The sequence below is a fragment of the Medicago truncatula genome, chromosome 5 (genome assembly GCF_003473485.1).
Source record: "Medicago truncatula cultivar Jemalong A17 chromosome 5, MtrunA17r5.0-ANR, whole genome shotgun sequence".
Taxonomy (NCBI): domain Eukaryota; kingdom Viridiplantae; phylum Streptophyta; class Magnoliopsida; order Fabales; family Fabaceae; genus Medicago; species Medicago truncatula.
In genome coordinates this window covers 3,904,255-3,926,213 of record NC_053046.1, presented here as the reverse complement: position 1 = coordinate 3,926,213, position 21,959 = coordinate 3,904,255, and the positions used below count along the sequence as shown (strand labels likewise).

Here is a 21,959-nt window from a genome sequence, read left to right as displayed (position 1 = left end):
AAATCAACCATTTGATTGAAAGATATTATAATATAGATCATATCTATTACATTTGACATTAATTAAAAATCATTTGATATGTCAATGACATACATCAAAAGAAACTTCTTATGAACTTTAAAAAACGGGTTAGTTTTAGCAGAGGGGAATTATGAGTGAAAAATGCACAAAAACCAATAGTACCTTGGTTTGAAAAATGAATGAAAGTGGCTCAGTGTGAATGAATTACCACTGAGTAGCAACATTGAATGCACTCAACTACTCATTGTTCATCGAATTCAATTTTAACTGTGACCACATCAACAGCAACAGCAACTACTTTGTCTGATCTGAGTATCGCAGTCTTTAGGTAGTAACCATTTATTTCATTTCACTTTCTTCCTCTCTTCAGGCCCACACTTCCTTCCATTTACATACATTCATACATTTCTCTCTTTATTTTTGTTATCATTCATTCATGTCAACTTCAAAATAATGATGAATGATGCAGAAGCAAGTGCTGGATATGTTGGTAACACTGCAAGTTCTCGACACCAACCTCGACACAAACGATCCAACAGGTTTTGTGTTTAACTATACAGTTTGTTTCTTTGTTTGTTCAAATTGTTGTAAATATATTGTTTATCATGTTTTTTAAAGTGCTTGTTTGGTATCATACTGAGTTTGGCGCTGCAACAAAATCATGTGTCACCGTGATACCAAACATGCTAGACAAATTGAGGTTATCATTTTTGTATTGCTTCATTATAATATGGCATAGCATTTGTGCGTGTGTGCGCGCGTGCATTTTTCAGTGCTTCTGATAGGAACTCGAAATTCTCAAGAGGCGGTGGTGTTTTGCGTTCCATAGGGAAAGACCAAGATGAGTTTCTGGTGAGTTCTTTCTATAATGCAGTTTTTACTTTTAAACTGTGATATTTAAGATTGTGAAAACAATGATTTTATGACACATGCACTGTGTTGGCCTTGGGTGTTTTCTGAATGTGAGTTGAAACGATTCGTTGGTTTTGCCATGATTTTAACAGGCCTCGCCACTTTCAGCAAGGGCTTCTAGGATACAAACTCCATTGCATGACAACCACAATTGTATAAACAAGAATGCTTCTTCAAATCATAGAGCATCCTTGGAACAAGATGTAAGCTACATATATTCATTTATAGATTCCTAACTGCAATATTACCTCTGAACTATTCCGTTCAACTTTCCATAGACCGAGATAACATAAGTTCAAATTTATACTTCCAACAAACTTGCTATGAAATCAAGTTCATCTTATATTTTCTATATTTTAAGGCATAACACAAGTTCAATTTAAAAGGGGTAAAAGCCAATGGTGGTTGGCTCTCGCAGAAAGAGTCAATCCCCCACAATGCGATGAATCACCGTTTGAATGGCCTTAACAAGGGAAAGAAATTAGTTATATCTACCTGCAACTTATTGATATCATGTGTTTCACTAAATCAATTTGGCATACTCTTTTCACTATATTGTGGGATCAAAGAGAAAATTTCTGAAACAGCCTATATCAATAAAGCAAACCTTAGAAGCGTCTTAAGTGAAATCACCATGGAAAAAAATAGAAAGTAATGGTTATAAAACCATATTCCTTGTTAATTTCGGAGATGTGTATTGTGTATTTAGGTTCTGAAACATCTGGGAAGAAAAACGTTGAGCTTTAATTCTGAAAAGATAACTAAAGATAGTATAGGTTCTTGTTTTCTGTACGATGACCATGGCATAGTATTTTACTGATTCCTGGAGTTCCTATGTTGATATGCAGGTTGAGCAGCTACAGCTACACCTACAGAAGGAGAAATCCATGCGCATCTTGCTCGAGAGAGCAATGGGCCGAGCCTCAAGTACTTTATCACCTGGACACAGACACTTTGCTTCTCAGGTAATTTGACATTTTCTATTCAGGTAATGGCCAACGGGCCTGCACTCTTTTAACATTTGAAGATGCTAAGATATGAGTAGGTGTATTGAAAAAAAAAAACTATGAGTAGGTGTGGTTGAGACATAAACCACTATTGGCCTTTGCCAAAATGCGTAAGCTTTCATTTCAATTTGGTTCTTCATTGATAAACTGGACTCAACAATGAATAAGACATTCACAACTAAGCTGTTAGGAGTTAGAACCAAAGGAGCTAATTCTAATGTAAAGAATGGTAGTTTGATGATAGCCGATAATCATAAAGAGACTCGTTCCTGAAATTTTAAATACTGATTGGCAAGGGGATGCCATTGCACAACATAATATTTTCATGAAAGCTATGGTTCCTATAAGTTCATGTTGTGTGAAATTAATTATTTCTAATTTTTCCCTTTTTTAGACAAAAGACTTGATTACTGAAATTGAGTTGCTTGAAGAAGAGGTTACAAGCCGCGAACAGCATGTTCTTGCTATGTACAGGAATATTTTTGAACAGTGTGTTAGCCGGCCACCTTCTGAACAAAGTTCTAGTGTGGCTTCACCTGCTCATTCAAAACAAGAATCAAGGAAGCACCCAAGCATAATTTCAAGCGCTTTCTGTTCATCAAAAAACTTCCCCTTGCGACCCCTGCAAGCTCTTATTTCAAATAACGATTTGAAGAATAGAATCTTTGGATCAAGTCATGCTCCTTTATCAAGTGGAAAAGACAAAGTTTATTTTGGAAGGACTTGTCCCGATTCCACCACCAAGGTTAGATACATTACGTATCCCAATGTTTCTAGTTGCTTGTTTCATTTGCATTAATTAACTCAAAATGGAAAAAACGGTTTATATATAATATCATACTACAGATGGAACTTGTATACTATAGTTGCTCTTCTGATATTTGTCCTATCCAACATTCTCACCTTAATCCTATGTTAGGTTCACGAGAAGTTTTCTTCGATTGAGAAAGCTCCTGTATTGCGAGCTTTAAAAGACCATCTACACCAGTGCCCAAGTAGGCTTTCTGAGGAGATGATGAAGTGTATGGCAACTATGTATTGCTGGCTTCGTAGTGCAAAATCTGTCAACGCTGAAAACAGTAGGTCACCAATATTGTCAAGGTCCTCCACCAATGCCATACAGCCTCGACACAGTATTGTAGAGGATCAAGACTGTTCTTGTAAATCTGCAGTGGAAATATCTTGGATAGCTACAAGAAAACGTCATTCTTCTCATGCTTCTTACGCCATGGACAACTACAGGTTGGTTCTTTGGATATAATTTCAAAACGGTGTTAAACATATGACTGAGTGTCAAAATTCAAATAATTTTCTAGATATATTTTTTTGGGGTGATAATATGCATCTATAAATAAGCTAAAGGTAGCACACGTGCCTTGAGATTGATTCTTTATTCGGAAAATAGAACTTGACAACTAGTAGCTCCTTGGTAATCTTCGCACAAGTGATTTACAACTACCTTCTATTATACATTTCATTGCAATATGTACTATTCATTTCTAGATTTTCCCCCTTTTATCAGAGATTCTTTTCTGGACATCTTCTTATCAATACCTTTTTTCTATTTCAAAATAATCAGACTACTAGGGCATCTTCATATTATTAAGTCTTCTGAAACCCACATGAAGTGTGTTAAAAAAAAAGCATATACATATTTATACTGACATTCCTTTTGGACTGTTGACTTTAACACATTTATCTCGTTTCCTTCAGAATTCTAGTTGAACAGCTCGAAAGGGTGAATATCAGTCAAATGGAATGTGATCGAAAAATTGTGTTCTGGATCAACGTTCATAATGCTCTTGTGATGCATGTAATATTCACACTCATGAATCTCCATGGTTTTGATTTACCAATTTTCAGCACATATAACTTCCTCTACCAATTTTCAGCACATATAACTTCCTTTTCCTGCTGACAGGCACATTTAGCATATGGAATTCCCCAAAGCTCTCTAAGGAGGTTGGCCTTGTTTCACAAGGTAGTATTTCTTTATTTGATGAAGATATCATCTAATACATTGATGTTATTGAAACTTAAGAAGGGTTATTTACATACTTTCTCCAAAGTGTTCTTGACAAGCTTTACTGTGACAAAAAGTCTAGGAGCATAACCAAGTAACTTGTTTATTTCTCGTTGGTATTTCATTTTTCAATTAGTCGGATTATAAAGAAATTGCTGCATTTACAAGGAACAACAACTAAAATCTTCCTTCGTTCCGAGATAACTTTCTTTGACATGTGATGTTATAGTCTTACACTGATTTTTCTCAATGATACGCCTTTATTTTTGAAAACATCCTTTTTTTTTTAAATAAAAGTTATATCAATACATCACACTCAAAATGAATTAACAAGTACAATTGTGTAGTGCAGGCTGCTTACAACATTGGTGGTCATATTATAAGTGCAAATACCATAGAGCAAGCAATATTTTGTTTCCGAACACCTCGCCTTGGACGGGTACTCCTTTGTGCCTATTGTAAAAACATGACACCCATATAAATGTACATACATATATATTCAAACATACACACACATGTGAATTGTTGTCAGAACTATACATGGATGAACAAAGTCTAATGGTGGAATATATTGATCTGTGTAAATAGATCAACCTCTAAATCTATTTTCTTTTTTTTGGGCTTCCAAGATTTACAATCACGGATACTATGTTGCCACAGAAAGACATCTCGACGACAGTGTTTTTTACGCGAGTGAGATGTTTAGACCTTCATTAGGACCTTAAGTTAACTTTTTGATACTATACTTCCCCTTTTCTTTAGCAGAATTTGAAGAAAAAATAATCTAATAGAGTTTGATGCTAAAATTACATCTCAGTGTTTCATTCATCTGATTATTGTTTGTGTTTTTATCAAACGCAGTGGCTTGAAAGTGTTGTGTCTGCTGCCCTTAGGAAGAAAAGTGGTGAAGAAAGACAACTCATCAACTCAAAATTTGGTATTATTGATTCCCAACCCCTTGTCTGCTTTGCCCTTTGCACCGGAGCATTGTCGGATCCAATGGTAATTTTTCTCTTATTTACTTCTTTGTAGTTTGAATATGACCAAGAAATGTGAATGTTAGTTATTCAGCACTTCATTCTTATTGAGTGTATATAATTTATCTAGCTCAAGTTGATGCATTGATGAATCACATGGAATTATATTTACAATTTCATCAATAATACTTTCTGCTCTCTAATAATTTAGTTGGTGCAATGCTGTAGCTAAAAGTTTACACGGCTTCAAATCTAAGAGAAGAGTTGGATGCTGCCAAGAGAGAGTTTCTACAGGCAAATGTAGTTGTGAAAAAGTCTAGTAAAGTTATTCTCCCTAAATTGGTGGAAAGATTTTCTAGAGAAGCATCAATCAATATCGATAATATCCTTGGATGGATGATGGAAAATGTTGACAAGAAATTACATGACTCGATACAGAAGTGCATTGATCGTAAGTCGAACAAAAAGCCGTCTCAGATCATAGAATGGCGACCTTACAGTTCAAAATTCAGGTACATGTTTTCCAAGGATCTAATAGACAAGCTATGATCTTATTGTCCCTGGAGCATAACTGGTTGGAGGAAGCTAGGAAGTTCATTATATGTGCTTAAAGAATTTTCGTGTACATTATAACATAACATGATATTTGTTTTCCTTAGATAACGTTAACATAAACTATTTAAAATCATTCCTTAATATTTTGATATATGTATAAGTGCACCTAATTAACATGTATGAATAAATTCTACTTTAACTTTGAAGCGGTAAGCTGTATGCTTGTCTTGTGGCATATACCAGTATATTAGACAATAATTTTATATTGGATAGAACCTACTTGGGTTGGCCTGGTGGTATTAGCTTGGAACCTGAGGGTGTGTTCGGTTTGATTCTCCCCAATATCAATTTGTGTGGGCTAGTTTAACTTATTCAAAAAAAAATAAAAATTAAGAACATTGCGAAATTATGTTTCAGACTATGGTGGATTGATATACATGGAGGACCTCTTATTATTTGTTTTTTAAGAAAAAAAAAAATTCTAGTGAGATCCTGTAAAAAAAATTGATAAAAAGATATAGAAAATATGAGCAAGATTACCCATGTGGCTTCTTGATTTAATTTTAAATTAGACCTTTATTTTTTTTCTTCTTCATGTTAGTCCTTTGATACTTTTAAGGTGCTACCTAACCGGTAGAGTAAGTAAGGTGAAAAGTTCTAATCTCTTCGAATACCGTTATAAAATGATAGTTATGTCACTTTAATCAATACAAATTTCTCTTACACAATTTTTTAAAATACTTAAAACTAAATTAAAATATTACTTAGAAGAATAAAAAACTAATAAATGGATAATGTTTATGTAAATTGATAATATTTTATAAATTAAATATTACCTTTGTATAAAAAATAAGAATTTAAATATTACTTAAAATATAAATAATCATAAAATGTATATTGAAATTATTATATGATAAAAAATAAGAACGAAATAAATTGGATGCTCTCAATTTCATATGAGAATATAAAGTTAATTAAGTAAATGGTTCTTAAAAACATCTATAATTTTATTTTTAGTCCTTAAAAAAACACATTCAATCCATGTAAAAAAAATTCATAAGAATTTTTAATCCTTATAAAATTTTCCGTCAGCATTTTTGTCCTTAAAAAAGCTAAAGGAAAATGTTACAAAGATTAAAGTGTGTATATGTAATTTAGATCATCATTTAGCAATGACTAATCTTTAATGAAAAACTTGCAGGATTTATAAGTTGAATTCTTTCTCTACCAACAAATTTTTCTTTATGCACATAAAAAAAGTAAGGGGCTCAACCCCTTGACACTTACTTAAGAAACATAAACCCCCTTACCACTTACTTAAGAGACCCAAACTCCTTACTAGTTGAACAAATTCATTGTTAACGATAAATACTAGAGTGGTATTCAGTTTTGACCAATTATAATTGAATCATTGACCATTTACTTAAGATATTCAAGTCTCTTATCACTCGAACAAATCGATTGAAATTTTATATTGTTCGATTTTTTATTTTATTTTAGATTTTTAAAAACAGTTTATTTAATTTTAAAAAAGTCAAATAAAATAAACCATCATTGGTTGATTTGGTCCACACTGAGAAATTATTACAAGAACTAAACAAAATTAAACTAATTATTTTTGATTGGTTGGGACAAAAAAACTAAACCACCATATTACATCCTTATACACATTGCAAATATTGTCAAGGTGTATGTATAACTATCTGAGAAAACTCTAATGAAAAATTAAACGGTGTTAAACAACAATATCAATGAATTTCCTTAAAAAAAAAAAAACAATATCAATGAATATTGTATTATAGTAACTTTATTCTATGGCGGATTTCTTAGATAATTATACATACACGATAAAAAAATCAAATACGGTGGTTTACGTAAAGATGAAAATTTTATTTTAATATTGTATTATATAGTAATTTTATTTTAAGGTATATGGTGGAAATCATAAAAATAGAAACTATAATAGGTAATTACATATGAGTTTATTCCCATCTTTATGGGAACTTTATTCCCACATTTTTTTTTTCTATTCCTAAAACATTTTATACCTGGAATAAAATTTAGTAAATTTGTAATAAACATACACATGTATATTTCTATCGTTTTATTCCCAAGAATCTACGAATATAACTTGAAATAAACGCACCATTTGTAAGGAGTCAACAACAGTTGCTTTTCAAAAAAATATGATCTTTTTTATTTCTTGTCTTCTTTTTTCTACCGGAACATCTTTTGTCGTTTAATATAAGTTTAATTTGCAAAAATTAGTAAAAATGATTGTAGTATATATTTAGAGTTTAGGAAGTAAAATTTACTATTTAAAAAACATAAAAATACTAACTAATTATTTAATATTTTATTAATAACTGGCATTTATTTTATTTTAATCTATATTTGACTTTTATAATTTTATTATTCTAGATGATTCTTTGATAAATATAAATTCATTAATGTTTATAGAATTTAATTAAATTTTTTGATTAAGAGTTAAAATTATTTTTCATAAATTATAAAAATTGAAATAATTCAGTCAAAATGAAAAATTCCCTTATTCTTGTCAAAAATAAAGAAAAGGAAATTCCCTGATTTTAATATCGAAATCTCTATCAGCGCTTGGATCACGCCATCTCCATCAAACTCGACACGTATTTGACATATCTACCCTTCATTTCTCCTCAAATAACCAATCATGTGCAAAAGGTGACGCTGTATTTCCAAAAATAGCGGTTTTCTCCTATAATCCTAGATAGTTGATACTACTTTCCATCAACAAATCAACACCACACACGTGTCATAACATTACCCTTTTAACCATTGGATCTAAACTATTTAAGAATAAAACCACTTTTTTAAATTATTTTGATTCCTATCACATCCTTAGCAAAAAAACAAAATTCGTGTAAGTACTTTTTTTCTTTCTCATTCTCATCCAAACAACAAAATTCACTTGCGAAGTTCCAGTTTCACTTTCACACCCCCCACTCTCGTCTGAACCCTAATTCCTAATTCAATCTGCAAAAACTCGAATCTCACCGGTGAGTTTCATTTCACTTTTGTTCCATTTTTTATCTGTGATGTTGAAATTACAGTGATGAATTGATTTTTTTTTTCTGAGTAGAAACGTAGATGACTGTACGATTGAGGAATTGGTGAGATCAACGGTGTGGATTTCATCGCCGAATGGAGGGAGGTAGCGTCTCTAGCCTAACTTCTTCTGGTACTGTTCATGTCTGACACTAGGTTCTTAATTTTGTTTTTGTATTGTTGGTATGATTTAGGGTTAATGATTTTTCTTATTTTCATTTCAATTTGTCATTTTTATTCGAAAAATGATCACTTTGTTGCTAAATGTTATGTTAGAACATTATAAAATATTTTAGCATCTTTTATATTGTATTAGAGTATCTCAAAGTATATCTTAGATTAGATTTATATTGTTTATTTTTATTATGATTGGTTCTAGATTTAAAATTAAGTGATGTCGGCTCGTGGGCCGGCCCGTTAGGCCCGACTCATTTCTGGCAGCTCAATTTTTGTCTATGCCGGTAAATAAAGATTTGTATTAAGTTGAGTGCAGGGCTCTGTTGAAACACTAGTTATTCCATTTCTCTCTGATTCTCTTTGTTGTCTAGTCTACAGGTTAATTTTAAGTTTATTATAGTTGGTATAACTTGGTTTGTTATTAAATTTTTGTGAAGGGGAGAATGTTGTGTGTGTGTGTTAGATTTCTTACGTGAGGCGGAACACTCTACTTAGGTCCAGATCTTTTTTTTATAAGAATTGCTTGATCTAATATTTATTTGAAACTTGTTGTTTGTTTTTTGGGATTAGTTGCTGATTTTTTTTTAAAAGTTGTTTAGTCTAATCGCTTTTTTTCAAACCTGTCGTTTTTTTTGGATGAGACGAGGCTAATGAAGAAGCCACCAAATGTTTAGAAGCTGCTGGATGTTTCTAGGACTTCTTCATCGTAGAAGCTTTCTCAATATATACTACAGTGGCCGAGGATTAGCCCATCTGAATGATTTATGAAATCAAAATAACGAGTTTTTCAATTATCTAGGTTTATTTTTTATGATTTTTTTCTTCCACGTAATAGTTCCAAATGATTTGTCAGATCACTAGGCAGTCAACCAGTGGCTTTGTTCTCTTGTGTCCCATCCTGCAAAGTGCATCGGCTGTCGATTAGAATATTAGATAGCTATATCAGTGTCTGGTAACCACAATTGTTTTGATATAATATTTGGTTTTTCTCTTATTAAGCTATGCTAGGTAATATGTACATATTTGCTAGAAGCTTTGAAAATTGGAATTGTGGGGTAGCTATTAATTGCTGAAAAATCAAGTCTTTACCCCCTTCGTTAAATTTAGGTTATGCATTTTCTTGCTTTGTATTTGAGTAGTAAATTGTTGTCAGACAAGGAAGACGACAATTTTTTAATTTGAATAACTTTGCTGCTTTTGTATGTGTCTCTGTGCACATGTTCCTACTCATTCATGCATGCATATAACTATATCAAGTTTGAGCACTATTCTGGGTGTTTATCTTATTCTAACAAACTTATTTGCTTTAGGGATTCACCCATGGATTATGATGATAGTGATTTTGAAAGCCAGAATCTTCATTTAGCTGCTGAAGGGAACACCAAATTTCCTCCAGTATATGCTCTCCCTAAGTTTGATTTTGACGAAAGCCTTCAATCAAATTTAAGATTTGATAGTTTGGTTGAGACTGAAGTTTTTCTTGGCATTGAAAGTAACGAAGATAACCAGTGGATTGACGACACATTTTCCCGTGCGGGTAGTAACATAGAGTTCAATTCAACTGCTGCTGGATCTTGCTCTATATCAAGGTATGGCAATGTGTGGTCCGAGGCTGCTTCCTCAGAGTCTGTTGAAATGCTCTTAAAATCTGTTGGACAGGGGGAGTATATTCCTAGGCAAACTCGGGAATCGGGTGCTTGTGATGAACTGGCCTGCTTAGCTAAGCAAATGGACTCCAATTCTAAACCCGATGATAGAAATGAATTTAATAATAATGTTACAAATTTACAGCCACCTTTTGATACACATACAAGTTTTTCTGGATTGAAGAAACATGTAGGAATGGAGCAGTCTCAGACAGGAATTTCCCAAAGTCATGATGGTGAATTTTCCTTCGATGGAAGTTCAGGTATTCCGGAACCAAATGACATGTTCCGAAATATTGACTTACCTATGGCTGAGGGTAGTCCAACTCTCTTTACAAATGATAAAAGTAACATTACTAACCAAAGAGAAGTTGAGACTGTGGCTGATGTCTCAGATCATGGTGAAACTCACGATTCATCAGCACTTGTGGTGGAAACTAATATTACTGAATCATCTCTGCAAAACATTGACCTGCCTATGTCTGAGGGTAGTCCAACTATCTTTACCAATGATAAAAGTAACATTAGTAACCAAAGCGAAGTTGAGACTGTGGCTGATATCTCGGGTCATGGTGAAGCTCATGATTCGTCAGCACTAGTGGCGGAAGCTAATATTACTGAATCATCTGTGCAAAATATGGTTGATGAGCAACAAGGTTCACAACAAGCACAAACTAATAATCAAAATGTGGAATCTTCTATGATGAAGGAGGAAGCTGTTGTAGACACACAGACTCTGGATCAAAATGCAGCTAGTGTTGATGCACATCATCCGGATAAATCTCTTTTTCCAACACCCCCACAAGACTCTTTAGAAGGAGGGAGTTTAGCGAAAGGACCGGAGACCGGGTTAAGTAGTTTAGAGGATTCCATGGGAATAAGAACCGTTGCAGTTTCTGACATGCAGAAAGAAGAAAGATGCAGTGAAGACATATGTTCCCGTGATCTGTCTCAGGAAAATCCAAGTGAAAACTTAGTTTTGCTTAAAGATGCGGAAATGGAGGATCAGTCCGTACCAGATACTTGCATATCACCAAAGGTTTCAGTTAAAGATGATTCTTTCTCTGCCGGGCAGGTGATTGAGGATAGCAAGTCCAGTCATGGAATTTGTCCCAATCTCCAGCAAACTGTGGATGTCATTGAGAACAAAACTTACAGTGCAAGCAATGTTCTTAAGGAAAATATTTCATTAAACACTGGTGACCACATGGATTCAGGGATTTTATCTAGCAAGTTGGAGTCATCTATGTTTCCTGCAGAGGAAAATAGCATTTCTATTGTTAGTGAAGGAAATAATGACAACAGGGTTGGAGGTTTTTCCAGTTTCAGTTTGGTGGCTTCTTCAAGAAACTCTTCCATTGTGGGTGAATCGACTCAAACATGTGTAAACAATGAACCTGATAGGCAAAGTGACCCAGAAAAATTTGACCAAGATGTTTCTGTCAATGATGAAAAGAATACAAAGATTCTTTCTGATTCTAGCCAAATGCATTTTGATGTTGCCCAATCCCATCTTGGTGATAAGGGAGTTGTTTCATCGCCTCTTAGTGCAGGTAGCATGGAATCTGAGTTGACAACTTCCACTGTATCAATCAACGTCAAACCTGCCTATAATTCAGGTATATTATTTTATTAGATTAGATTTATCTTGTTACACCGACTCTTAAGTGTTGCACCATTATTGAACCATATTTGAAAAAATGTTAAGAACTTCCCTAAATTGGAAAACCATAGTTACCATACTGATGCACTGATTCTGGATCGAACTTACTTAATACGATTGTTTCAGAAATAAAGTTGGACCTTAGGATTGAATTTATAATCCTAATTTAAGGTTTATTTTCATCTTATTTTCAGCATCGCAAATTATTTCAGAAAATACTAGTTTGACATCCTGTGAGATGATGAATGATCCACCTCCTAGTGAAGTTGTTTCAATTCATCGAGCGACTGGTGACAACGATATTCAAAGGGTAACTACCGTTGAATCACCTTCTGCCGAGGGAAAAGAAGAAATTGAAATGACAATAACAGAGAAAGCTGGAATATCGGCTCTTGTTGGGTCTTCTGAACAGGAAACTGCTCCTTCTCCTGTTAAGGAAACAGAAAAACTTCATCCTTCTGGTACTACTGGACATTTGAAATGTGACTTGACAGTAACAGAGGAAGCTGGAATATCGGCTCTTGTTGGGTCTTCTGAACAGGAAACTGCTCCGTGTCCTGTTAAGGAAGCAGAAAAACTTCATCCTTCTGGTACTACCGGACATTTTATATGTGACATAGCAAGTGACAGTAGGCCTGATGTTGCGACTCATGGTGCTGCAAAAATTGGGGAACCGCAAAGAACAACAAATGAGAAGGTTACCGAGGAATGCACAAAAGATATTAGTATGCCTCCAGTTCTATGTGAATCATCAGAGAAACAGGGTGACGGTGTCATAATTTCTGTTATTAAGAATGATAAGGAGACTTTACAAGAGGTTCATGAAAAGTCGTCCTCGAAAGAATTAGGTAACCACTAATCCTGTCTCGTCCACTTTCAAGTTTTGTATTTTGGTATGAGGTTGATGTGTTAATACCTGATCACGGAGAAAGCATATATAATATGCTAGCAACACACATTCTTTTTTTTTTTGGTACAACTAGCAACACACTTTTTCCAACACATTCTTTTTGATTGGTTAAAATTCACATGGGTCCCACCAAATCATGTGGGTCCCATATAAATTTGGTGGGTCCCATGTGAATTTTAACCAATCAAAGAGTGTGTTGAAAAGTGTTTGTTAGAATGTGTGTTGCTAGCATTTCTCTATAATAAATGGTGCCAACTATTCAAATTTCTCAAGTTTTCTTGTCAATGATTTGATTATTAACTTGTGTATATAGTCCATTATCAAATTACTGTCTGTCTGATTTTAGCGTACAACTTAAAGAAACACTTATTTTATGTATTCATTCATTAAATGTCATGTTGAAGAGATTTCCCATAATGTCTTGTTGCTATGCAAAGTAAGAATTTTTATCCATAGGTAACTCTTTTCTCATGCTATTGAAATTTCAATAATTTTTCATATGCCCAAGACCATCATGATATATGCACTAAACCCCTTCATATCATGATGCTATTACCTATGAGTTTATTAGGTTAAAGAGTATATAAACACTGTGAACTCTGACCTTGTTCAGAATTGGCACTGTGAACTTTATCCCTCATATTTAGTTCCTGAAATATGGATATTCAGCTAATTAATCCTTCCACTCAGTCATTGTTAACCTTTTAACAGACTTGTGATGTAACACATACACAATCATAACTTCCTATTCTATGATATTTGTACTGTGCATCAAATTGCTTATTTTGATCATTATAAATAAGCAACGAAATCTAAAACTAGTAGTCATATATAATAATTTAAATAAAATAACTACAATTTACTATTTATTTAATTTTTCATTTAAATATTATTTTAAATGACTACGGTTTTTAGTGTTTGATTTTATTTTATTTATTTTAATTTTTTTTAACTTCTTTTTTTTTGAAATATTTTGTTTGACTCATTTATTAATATGTCAGTACATAATACATATTAGTATTTTAAATTTTTTATTCTTTGTTTATTTTTTCAAATTGCAAGTACATCCGTGGTTTGATAATATTTGGACAGGACTAATTGATGAAAAAGTCACAGTTTAAGGATTAAATAGAAGATTTTAAGATAGTCATGCACCAATTTGCAAAAGGGTCAACATGTAAGGCGTTATATATTATTTTTTATTAAAAAAAAAAATTAACCAGGATAGGAAAGAAGTGTATAGCTCTGGAAGGTATGGAAACCTCTTTAAAAAAGAGAAATTCAGCAGGTCATCTCTTTGAGCATGAGATTATAAAACTCCTACGAGCGGAAACCCACAAAGAGGGTAGAGAAACAAACCTATTAGTTAAATGTCTATGGACTAAAAACAAGTCTATAACTGCCACATTGTAATTTACAATCCTTACCAATGGCTATAAATAACCTTGTCATGATTTAGTTTCATCTTATGCTGAGCTATTTTGTTTGTAATGTGCGTGTCATGTTCTTTCTGTCATCAAATTTATTCGTTTCCATATGAATTACATGATTTAACTTTCTACTTGCTTGTAGGTGACGTTTTACTTGGGAACAAAGACTCCACATCTTCTGCTCCTTTGCCCGACTCTTGTGTTGAGCTACCTGAGACTGGAACCCTTCCTGCCAATAGTAGTTGCAGTCCCTCTAGTACGTTCAGAAGCCCTTCTCAAACCGAAAAGGACGACAGTCGAGTTACGGCTTCTGCTAATCGGAATCCCCCAGAACCTGATTTAAAAAATACTGGTGCACGTAATACAATGTCTACTGCTCAAGTTATAAAGAGGAATACTGCATCTAAAGATGAGAGAAGCTCAACTCCTGAGATAAATTTTGTAGCCGTTGATTTATTCAAAAAGGACATTGCGGATTTGGATACAGATGTTGGCAAGAGACAATCAGCCCCTGTTATCGCAACCAACAATGCATCAATAGTAAGTCTTGCTGTTGTTTATAATCCAAGCCAATAAATTGTTATCCGTAATTCTGAATAGTATTTTATTTATTGCTTATATTTCACGATTGATTTTTTTCGGGAAATTACAAGCGGTTTTATTATTAGGTTCATCATTATGTGAAATGCTTGGATGAATTTTTTTTGTTAGTTTCGTTATGAATGACAAATTATCTTATAGACTTCTTTTGCATTTTTTTTTCTTCCTCTGTTTCATTATTGAAGGCTTTGGCAGAATCTCCTTCAACATCTGAGCTAGGTCCATCAAAAACAAAAACTGTAGCAAATATCTCCCATGGAAGTCCACAAATTTCAGATGGAGGAGTAGCTCTTAGTGCGTCTAAAGCTACGCCTAAGCGCAAAGCTAGGCAACCATCTAATAAGGCAACTGGAAAGGAACCTGCTAGAAGAGGTGGTCGTATGAAAAATGCAAGTCCTGCGTCTGAAAAAGGCGATAAATCAACCAAAGTTTCCCTTAGCCCATCTCCCGGTTTCAAGCTGATGCAATCAAATGAGGTGCAACAGTATGGGCACATTGATTCCAATAGTGCAAAGGCATATTCTCTTGTAAATACTTCAACATCTAGCCTTCCAGATTTGAACACTTCTGCTTCTTCACCTGTCTTGTTTCACCAGCCTTTCTCAGATCTGCAACAAGTACAATTACGTGCACAGATCCTTGTCTATGGAGCATTGATGTGAGTTCAAATGTTGATTATGTTGCATGCTATTTAATCATAGTGGATACTAATGTAATGTGTGGGAGACATTTAGATCTGCATGATGTAGCTGTTAATTTTCTAAATTTTCTGGCATGATAATCAATTGTCCTAATTATTGCTTCTTCTTGTTGCAGTCAAGGCACAACACCGGATGAGGCACATATGATATCAGCTTATGGGGGGACAGGTTAATATTATGTATTTATTGTGAATTACTTGCATGGCTTTTTTTCTTTTCTTTGTTTTTTAAACAAGATATTGAGTTCCTAGACATTGTGTTGTTAGATGGTGGAAGGAACCTGTGGGAGAATGTCTGGCGTGTCTGCATGGAAAGGCAGCGTAGTCAAAAATCTCATCCTAATACCCCAGAAACACCTCTGCAGTCAAGATCTGGTATTTTTTTATGATTTTTTCCACGTATTGTTTTTTTGCTGGTTTGATTATTTGACGTGATTGTTTAAACTCTTTATAATTGATATCTGCAGCTGCTAGAACATCTGATTCGACAGTTAAGCAAAGTGTACTTCAAGGTAAAGGTATCTCTTCGCCTCTTGGTAGAGCTAGCAGCAAGGCTACTCCAACTATAGCTAACCCCCTAATACCTCTATCATCTCCTCTTTGGAGCCTACCAACTCTCTCTGCTGATTCCCTGCAATCTAGTGCTCTTGCAAGAGGTTCTGTTGTGGATTATTCCCAGGCACTTACTCCATTGCATCCTTACCAGTCTCCATCTCCGAGAAATTTTCTTGGGCATAGCACATCTTGGATATCCCAAGCCCCTCTTCGTGGACCATGGATTGGTTCTCCAACTCCTGCGCCTGACAACAACACCCATCTTTCTGCATCACCTTCCTCGGATACAATTAAGTTAGCTTCAGTTAAGGGATCTTTGCCTCCTTCCTCAAGCATAAAAGATGTTACTCCTGGTCCTCCTGCCTCCAGTTCAGGCTTACAGAGTACTTTTGTTGGGACTGATTCGCAGCTTGACGCAAACAACGTGACAGTACCACCTGCTCAGCAATCTTCAGGTCCGAAGGCCAAAAAGCGGAAAAAGGATGTGCTATCTGAGGATCATGGTCAGAAGCTTTTGCAGTCGCTGACTCCAGCCGTCGCTAGCCGTGCATCTACTTCTGTTTCTGCTGCGACCCCTGTTGGCAATGTGCCAATGTCTAGTGTTGAAAAATCAGTTGTGTCTGTATCTCCTCTAGCTGATCAACCCAAAAACGATCAGACTGTCGAGAAGAGGATTCTGTCGGATGAGTCTCTTATGAAAGTTAAGGAGGCTAGGGTACATGCAGAGGAAGCTTCTGCTCTTTCTGCTGCTGCCGTGAATCATAGCCTAGAGTTATGGAATCAGTTGGATAAGCATAAAAATTCTGGCTTTATGTCAGATATTGAGGCCAAATTAGCTTCTGCAGCAGTGGCCATCGCTGCTGCTGCAGCTGTTGCAAAGGCAGCAGCTGCCGCTGCTAATGTTGCATCGAATGCTGCATTTCAAGCAAAATTGATGGCTGATGAAGCCTTGATTTCATCTGGCTATGAAAATACCAGCCAAGGTAACAATACTTTCCTTCCTGAGGGTACTAGTAACTTAGGACAAGCTACACCTGCTTCCATTTTGAAGGGTGCTAATGGCCCCAATAGCCCTGGTTCTTTTATTGTTGCTGCAAAGGAAGCTATTAGGAGGAGAGTGGAAGCAGCTTCAGCTGCCACCAAGAGAGCTGAAAATATGGATGCTATTTTAAAGGCTGCTGAGCTTGCAGCAGAGGCTGTATCTCAAGCAGGAAAGATTGTAACTATGGGTGATCCTTTGCCATTAATTGAATTGATCGAAGCTGGCCCAGAAGGATGTTGGAAAGCATCCCGGGAGTCTTCTCGGGAAGTTGGATTATTGAAAGACATGACCAGAGATCTGGTGAACATTGACATGGTCAGAGATATTCCTGAAACTTCTCATGCACAAAACAGAGACATTTTATCTAGCGAAATTTCAGCTTCTATCATGATCAATGAAAAGAATACAAGAGGACAGCAGGCACGCACTGTTTCTGATTTAGTCAAGCCTGTTGACATGGTTCTTGGATCTGAGTCTGAAACACAGGATCCGTCTTTCACTGTTAGGAATGGATCTGAAAATCTTGAAGAAAATACTTTCAAGGAGGGCTCACTTGTAGAGGTTGTTTTCGTTGTCCTTTATTTCTTTTTCAACTTGAACCAGTGAAAGTAACTAGGGTAATGCCAATGGCTTCATTTTTCTAGTATCATCTTTGATGACGAATGATGATTAGCTACAATTAATCAAATTTCACATGTATTCTTTACAACATTGAAAATTAATTTGTTGCTTTTAAGTTAGATTTTTGGTGAACCTCACCTGTGAAAAAGGTTTTGTTGATTGTTGTTGCTTTTGAATTACAATTTTCATAGATAGTAAACTGAAGCTATCATATGTATCAGGTCTTCAAAGACGAGGAAGGTCATAAAGCTGCATGGTTTATGGGCAATATTTTAAGCTTGAAAGATGGTAAAGTTTATGTATGCTACACTTCGCTTGTCGCTGTTGAAGGTTAGTCAAGCTTATACGTGCTTGTACTTTGATGAGATTGGAAGTATCTTATTGATATGCGTGACTGCATTTCCAATCTTTGGCTATTCATAGAAAAGCCAATGGATTGTTGATTTGGCTTGTGTCTCTGTACATTTAGGAGGATTTTTCTAAAGGAGATCAATGGAATGGAAATGTTTCAAAACTATATAAACTGACTTGCTGGTATTTGTTATGAATTTGTTTGTCATAAGTAATTATTTCATAATTGGAGCTTTAGAAATAGATTTTATGCATTTGTGAATACATCATTGAAATATAGGTGGTTATAATATGTTCATGTTGTCTTCCATGGCCTGACTGTAAATGTTGTGATAGAAGAACTATATAAAGTATAGTTTGAAACTTGAACTCCTATCAACCACCGAACAATAAAAAATAAGTTTTTAACAAATTTTTAGAAGTTTGTAAAGCAATAAAAATAAAGTGTTACAAATTAGTTATCAACAACGACATTGGAAATTGTAGAGAAATTCAGCAAGGGTGATCATTCAGAGCCATTCCCCACCATTAAATTGATCATTTATGTTAAATCAGATTGAACTGCAGTACATATTTACATATCAAAGGAGAGAAGTGTAGATTTTGATTTTAGAGGGGATGAGTGTATAATTCAAGGTTCTTTCGTGGGATAAAAGTATAATTTACCCTTTTATTTACAATTAGGGCTATGAAAATAGATTTTGTTCATTTTGGATTAATAAAAAAAAAAAAAAAAAAGGTGTTTATAAAATAGATGTTTGTGTTATCTCCCATGGCCTGCTGTAAACATCTCAATGCTATTGACCTGTCAGCCCTTTTTTTAATTGGTATCTTTTTCTTTTGTGTATTAGTGAGTATTCATTCATTATGAAATTAAGAAAAGTTACTGTTTCACTTGCAGGGCCTTTAAAGGAATGGGTTTCACTTGAATGTGAAGGAGACAAACCACCCAGAATACGCACTGCTCGCCCTCTGACTAGTTTGCAACATGAAGGAACGAGAAAGAGACGCAGAGCTGCTATGGGAGATTATGCATGGTCTGTTGGGGATAGGGTTGACGCATGGATACAAGAAAGGTAGCCTTTAACGGCAACTGCTTCAATAACTCTCACCTTATTATGTATATGCAATATAATATCGTCACTATGGAGTTTCCTAACGTGATAGTTTTGTTATCAGCTGGCGGGAAGGAGTAATCACAGAAAAGAATAAGAAAGATGAAACAACTTTAACTGTCCATATTCCTGGTATGTATATTCTTTTATTTGATAAAACATTTTTTTTTTGTCAGGCCCGGTTTATTTTACCAAACTAAAGCAAGTTAGCACCTGATTTTGGAAATAACAAACTGATTGGTTTTTTGTAGCTAGTGGAGAAACATCGGTTCTTAGAGCTTGGAATCTCCGCCCATCCCTTATTTGGAAGGACGGACAATGGCTTGATTTTTCCAAGGTGGGAGCAAATGACAGTTCTACACACAAGGTACTCTGTTTCAACTTCTCATGATGTCCCAGCTGCATGCTTGTCTGTCTGTGCTAAGTTTTAAAATTTTGTATACAGGGTGATACACCACATGAAAAGCGACCAAAGCTGGGTAGTAATGCAGTAGAGGTGAAAGGGAAAGACAAGATGTCAAAAAATATTGATGCTGCAGAGTCTGCAAATCCTGATGAGATGAGATCGCTTAATTTGACTGAAAATGAGATAGTGTTTAACATTGGTAAGAGCAGCACAAATGAAAGCAAGCAGGACCCACAGAGACAGGTGAGGTCTGGTCTTCAAAAAGAAGGGTCAAAAGTGATTTTTGGAGTTCCTAAACCTGGGAAGAAAAGGAAATTTATGGAAGTAAGCAAGCACTATGTTGCACATGGGAGCAGCAAGGTTAACGATAAAAATGATTCGGTTAAAATTGCAAATTTTTCAATGCCTCAAGGTTCAGAACTCCGAGGATGGAGAAATAGTTCCAAAAATGATTCTAAAGAGAAACTTGGAGCTGACTCCAAGCCCAAGACTAAATTTGGAAAACCACCAGGTGTTTTGGGTAGAGTGAACCCACCAAGAAACACCTCTGTATCCAACACAGAAATGAACAAAGATTCTTCAAATCATACGAAGAATGCTTCGCAGAGTGAAAGTCGGGTGGAGAGAGCACCCTACTCTACAACTGATGGAGCGACACAAGTACCAATCGTATTTTCATCACAGGCAACTTCGACGAATACTCTTCCTACCAAGAGGACATTCACATCGAGAGCAAGTAAGGGAAAACTCGCACCTGCCAGTGATAAGCTGCGCAAGGGTGGTGGGGGAAAGGCTTTAAATGACAAACCCACAACATCAACATCTGAACCTGATGCCCTTGAGCCCCGGAGATCCAATCGCAGGATCCAGCCAACTTCCAGAGTATGTTATGCTTCTATAACTAATAATAGATAGTGGTTGTTCCTAGTTGTGATAAATGAAATTCTTTTTTTAATCTTTTTCCTAATTGTGTGTCCATTTTTACCGTCTTTGTAAACCCATAATGAGAAATGCTAAGAACACTCTTTTTAGCACTCTTTCTAACACTCACTCTTCTATTGGTAGCACTTGGGTGACTTAGAGTTGGGTGACATTGGTGACATTGACCAATCACAATGTCACAATGCTTGTGAAAGAGAGAGAAACACAAGCATTGTGGCATTGTGATTGGCCAATGTCACCCAACTCTATGTCACCCAAGTATTTTCTAAAAGGGTGAGTTTTAGAGAGTGTACATAGCACTCCTCAACCATATTATACCCCGCATTTTAATCTTATGCTGTGTTTGACTTGTGGCAGCTATTAGAAGGATTGCAGAGCTCTTTGATGGTCTCAAAGATTCCTTCAGTTTCGCATAATCGTAATATTCCCAAGGGTGAGCATCCACAAGTGCTTTTGTTGTTGGTTGAGTTTAGTCTATCTTTTAGCATTCAAACTGATTGTCTGTAAATTGTAACAGGTAATAATCACCAGAGTTGACCTACTGGACCTACTGGAAGGAGTTTGCAATGCAGTACAGTTATTAGATGACGACACACCCAGCATAGATTTGTATATTTAATTATAATTTATAATAGAGAAAACCTAGGAATGGAAATTCTTGTTTCCTTTGTTTTAGGCAGAGACTATATAGCTCAATAGATGGTTGGTCATATTGATCTAGTATTATTATTTAAATGTGATTTGATCCTTTAGTCTTGTGGCTGTGTAGGCTGTGCCGTATATGAAAATTACCTTGTTTGTAGGTTGATCAAATTTATGGGTGATTTGTCGCACGCCCTCTGGCTATTTATTGACTTCCAACAGCTCCGATTCTACTTCCTCTTCTTTTTAAAATTTTGCTAGGGCCAGCATTAATTTGTGTTAGAATCGAAATGTCTAGCAAACTATTTTCAAGAGTATTAATGCTGGTGCTTTTTTTTTTTTTTCTTTCATCTAACTTGGTCGACAAATTTAGCTTATTTTTAATTGAGAATTTAACGAGATTAATTTTCACGTGTTTACAATGTAAAATGTTTTTTTTGTGCATTCAAACAAATTATGCTAATTAGACATTTGTAGAGGTTTCACAAACTAACATAAAAAGGGAAATGTTAACAAGTGACATTATAGTGTATTTTGATTAGATATATAAAACATTTAGTCTTGCAAATTCAATCCTAAT

General features: G+C 35.0%; 2 protein-coding genes across 7 annotated transcripts; both read left to right on the top strand.

Annotated features, from left to right (window-relative positions):
• The first annotated feature begins 351 nt into the window (after positions 1-351).
• LOC11438433 (uncharacterized) lies at positions 352-5,732 on the top strand. 3 transcript variants are annotated; one of them, XM_003611275.4, is made up of 11 exons: positions 353-560; positions 795-873; positions 1,026-1,136; positions 1,782-1,898; positions 2,335-2,685; positions 2,860-3,182; positions 3,654-3,753; positions 3,862-3,921; positions 4,316-4,402; positions 4,825-4,965; positions 5,169-5,732. In XM_003611275.4, the coding sequence occupies exons 1-11, from the start codon at positions 475-477 to the stop codon at positions 5,487-5,489; spliced, it is 1,776 nt and encodes a 591-aa protein (XP_003611323.2). In that variant the 5' UTR covers positions 353-474; the 3' UTR covers positions 5,490-5,732. The 3 variants fall into 3 exon arrangements, with proteins under 3 accessions (XP_039689995.1, XP_039689994.1, XP_003611323.2); XM_039834061.1 differs by lacking the exon at positions 2,335-2,685 and having other exon boundaries at positions 352-560; XM_039834060.1 differs by lacking the exon at positions 4,316-4,402 and having other exon boundaries at positions 352-560.
• A 2,634-nt stretch (positions 5,733-8,366) lies between these two features.
• On the top strand, positions 8,367-21,600 carry LOC11431678 (uncharacterized). 4 transcript variants are annotated; one of them, XM_024784408.2, is made up of 16 exons: positions 8,367-8,530; positions 8,622-8,685; positions 10,067-12,021; positions 12,260-12,913; positions 14,548-14,945; positions 15,191-15,663; positions 15,822-15,874; positions 15,973-16,080; positions 16,173-17,863; positions 18,145-18,253; positions 19,176-19,350; positions 19,454-19,521; positions 19,641-19,756; positions 19,835-20,677; positions 21,095-21,170; positions 21,255-21,600. In XM_024784408.2, the coding sequence occupies exons 3-16, from the start codon at positions 10,077-10,079 to the stop codon at positions 21,272-21,274; spliced, it is 6,729 nt and encodes a 2,242-aa protein (XP_024640176.1). In that variant the 5' UTR covers positions 8,367-8,530; positions 8,622-8,685; positions 10,067-10,076; the 3' UTR covers positions 21,275-21,600. The 4 variants fall into 4 exon arrangements, with proteins under 4 accessions (XP_024640176.1, XP_024640175.1, XP_003611322.1 ...); XM_024784407.2 differs by having other exon boundaries at positions 8,622-8,712; XM_003611274.4 differs by having other exon boundaries at positions 8,614-8,685.
• The last annotated feature ends 359 nt before the right edge of the window (positions 21,601-21,959 follow it).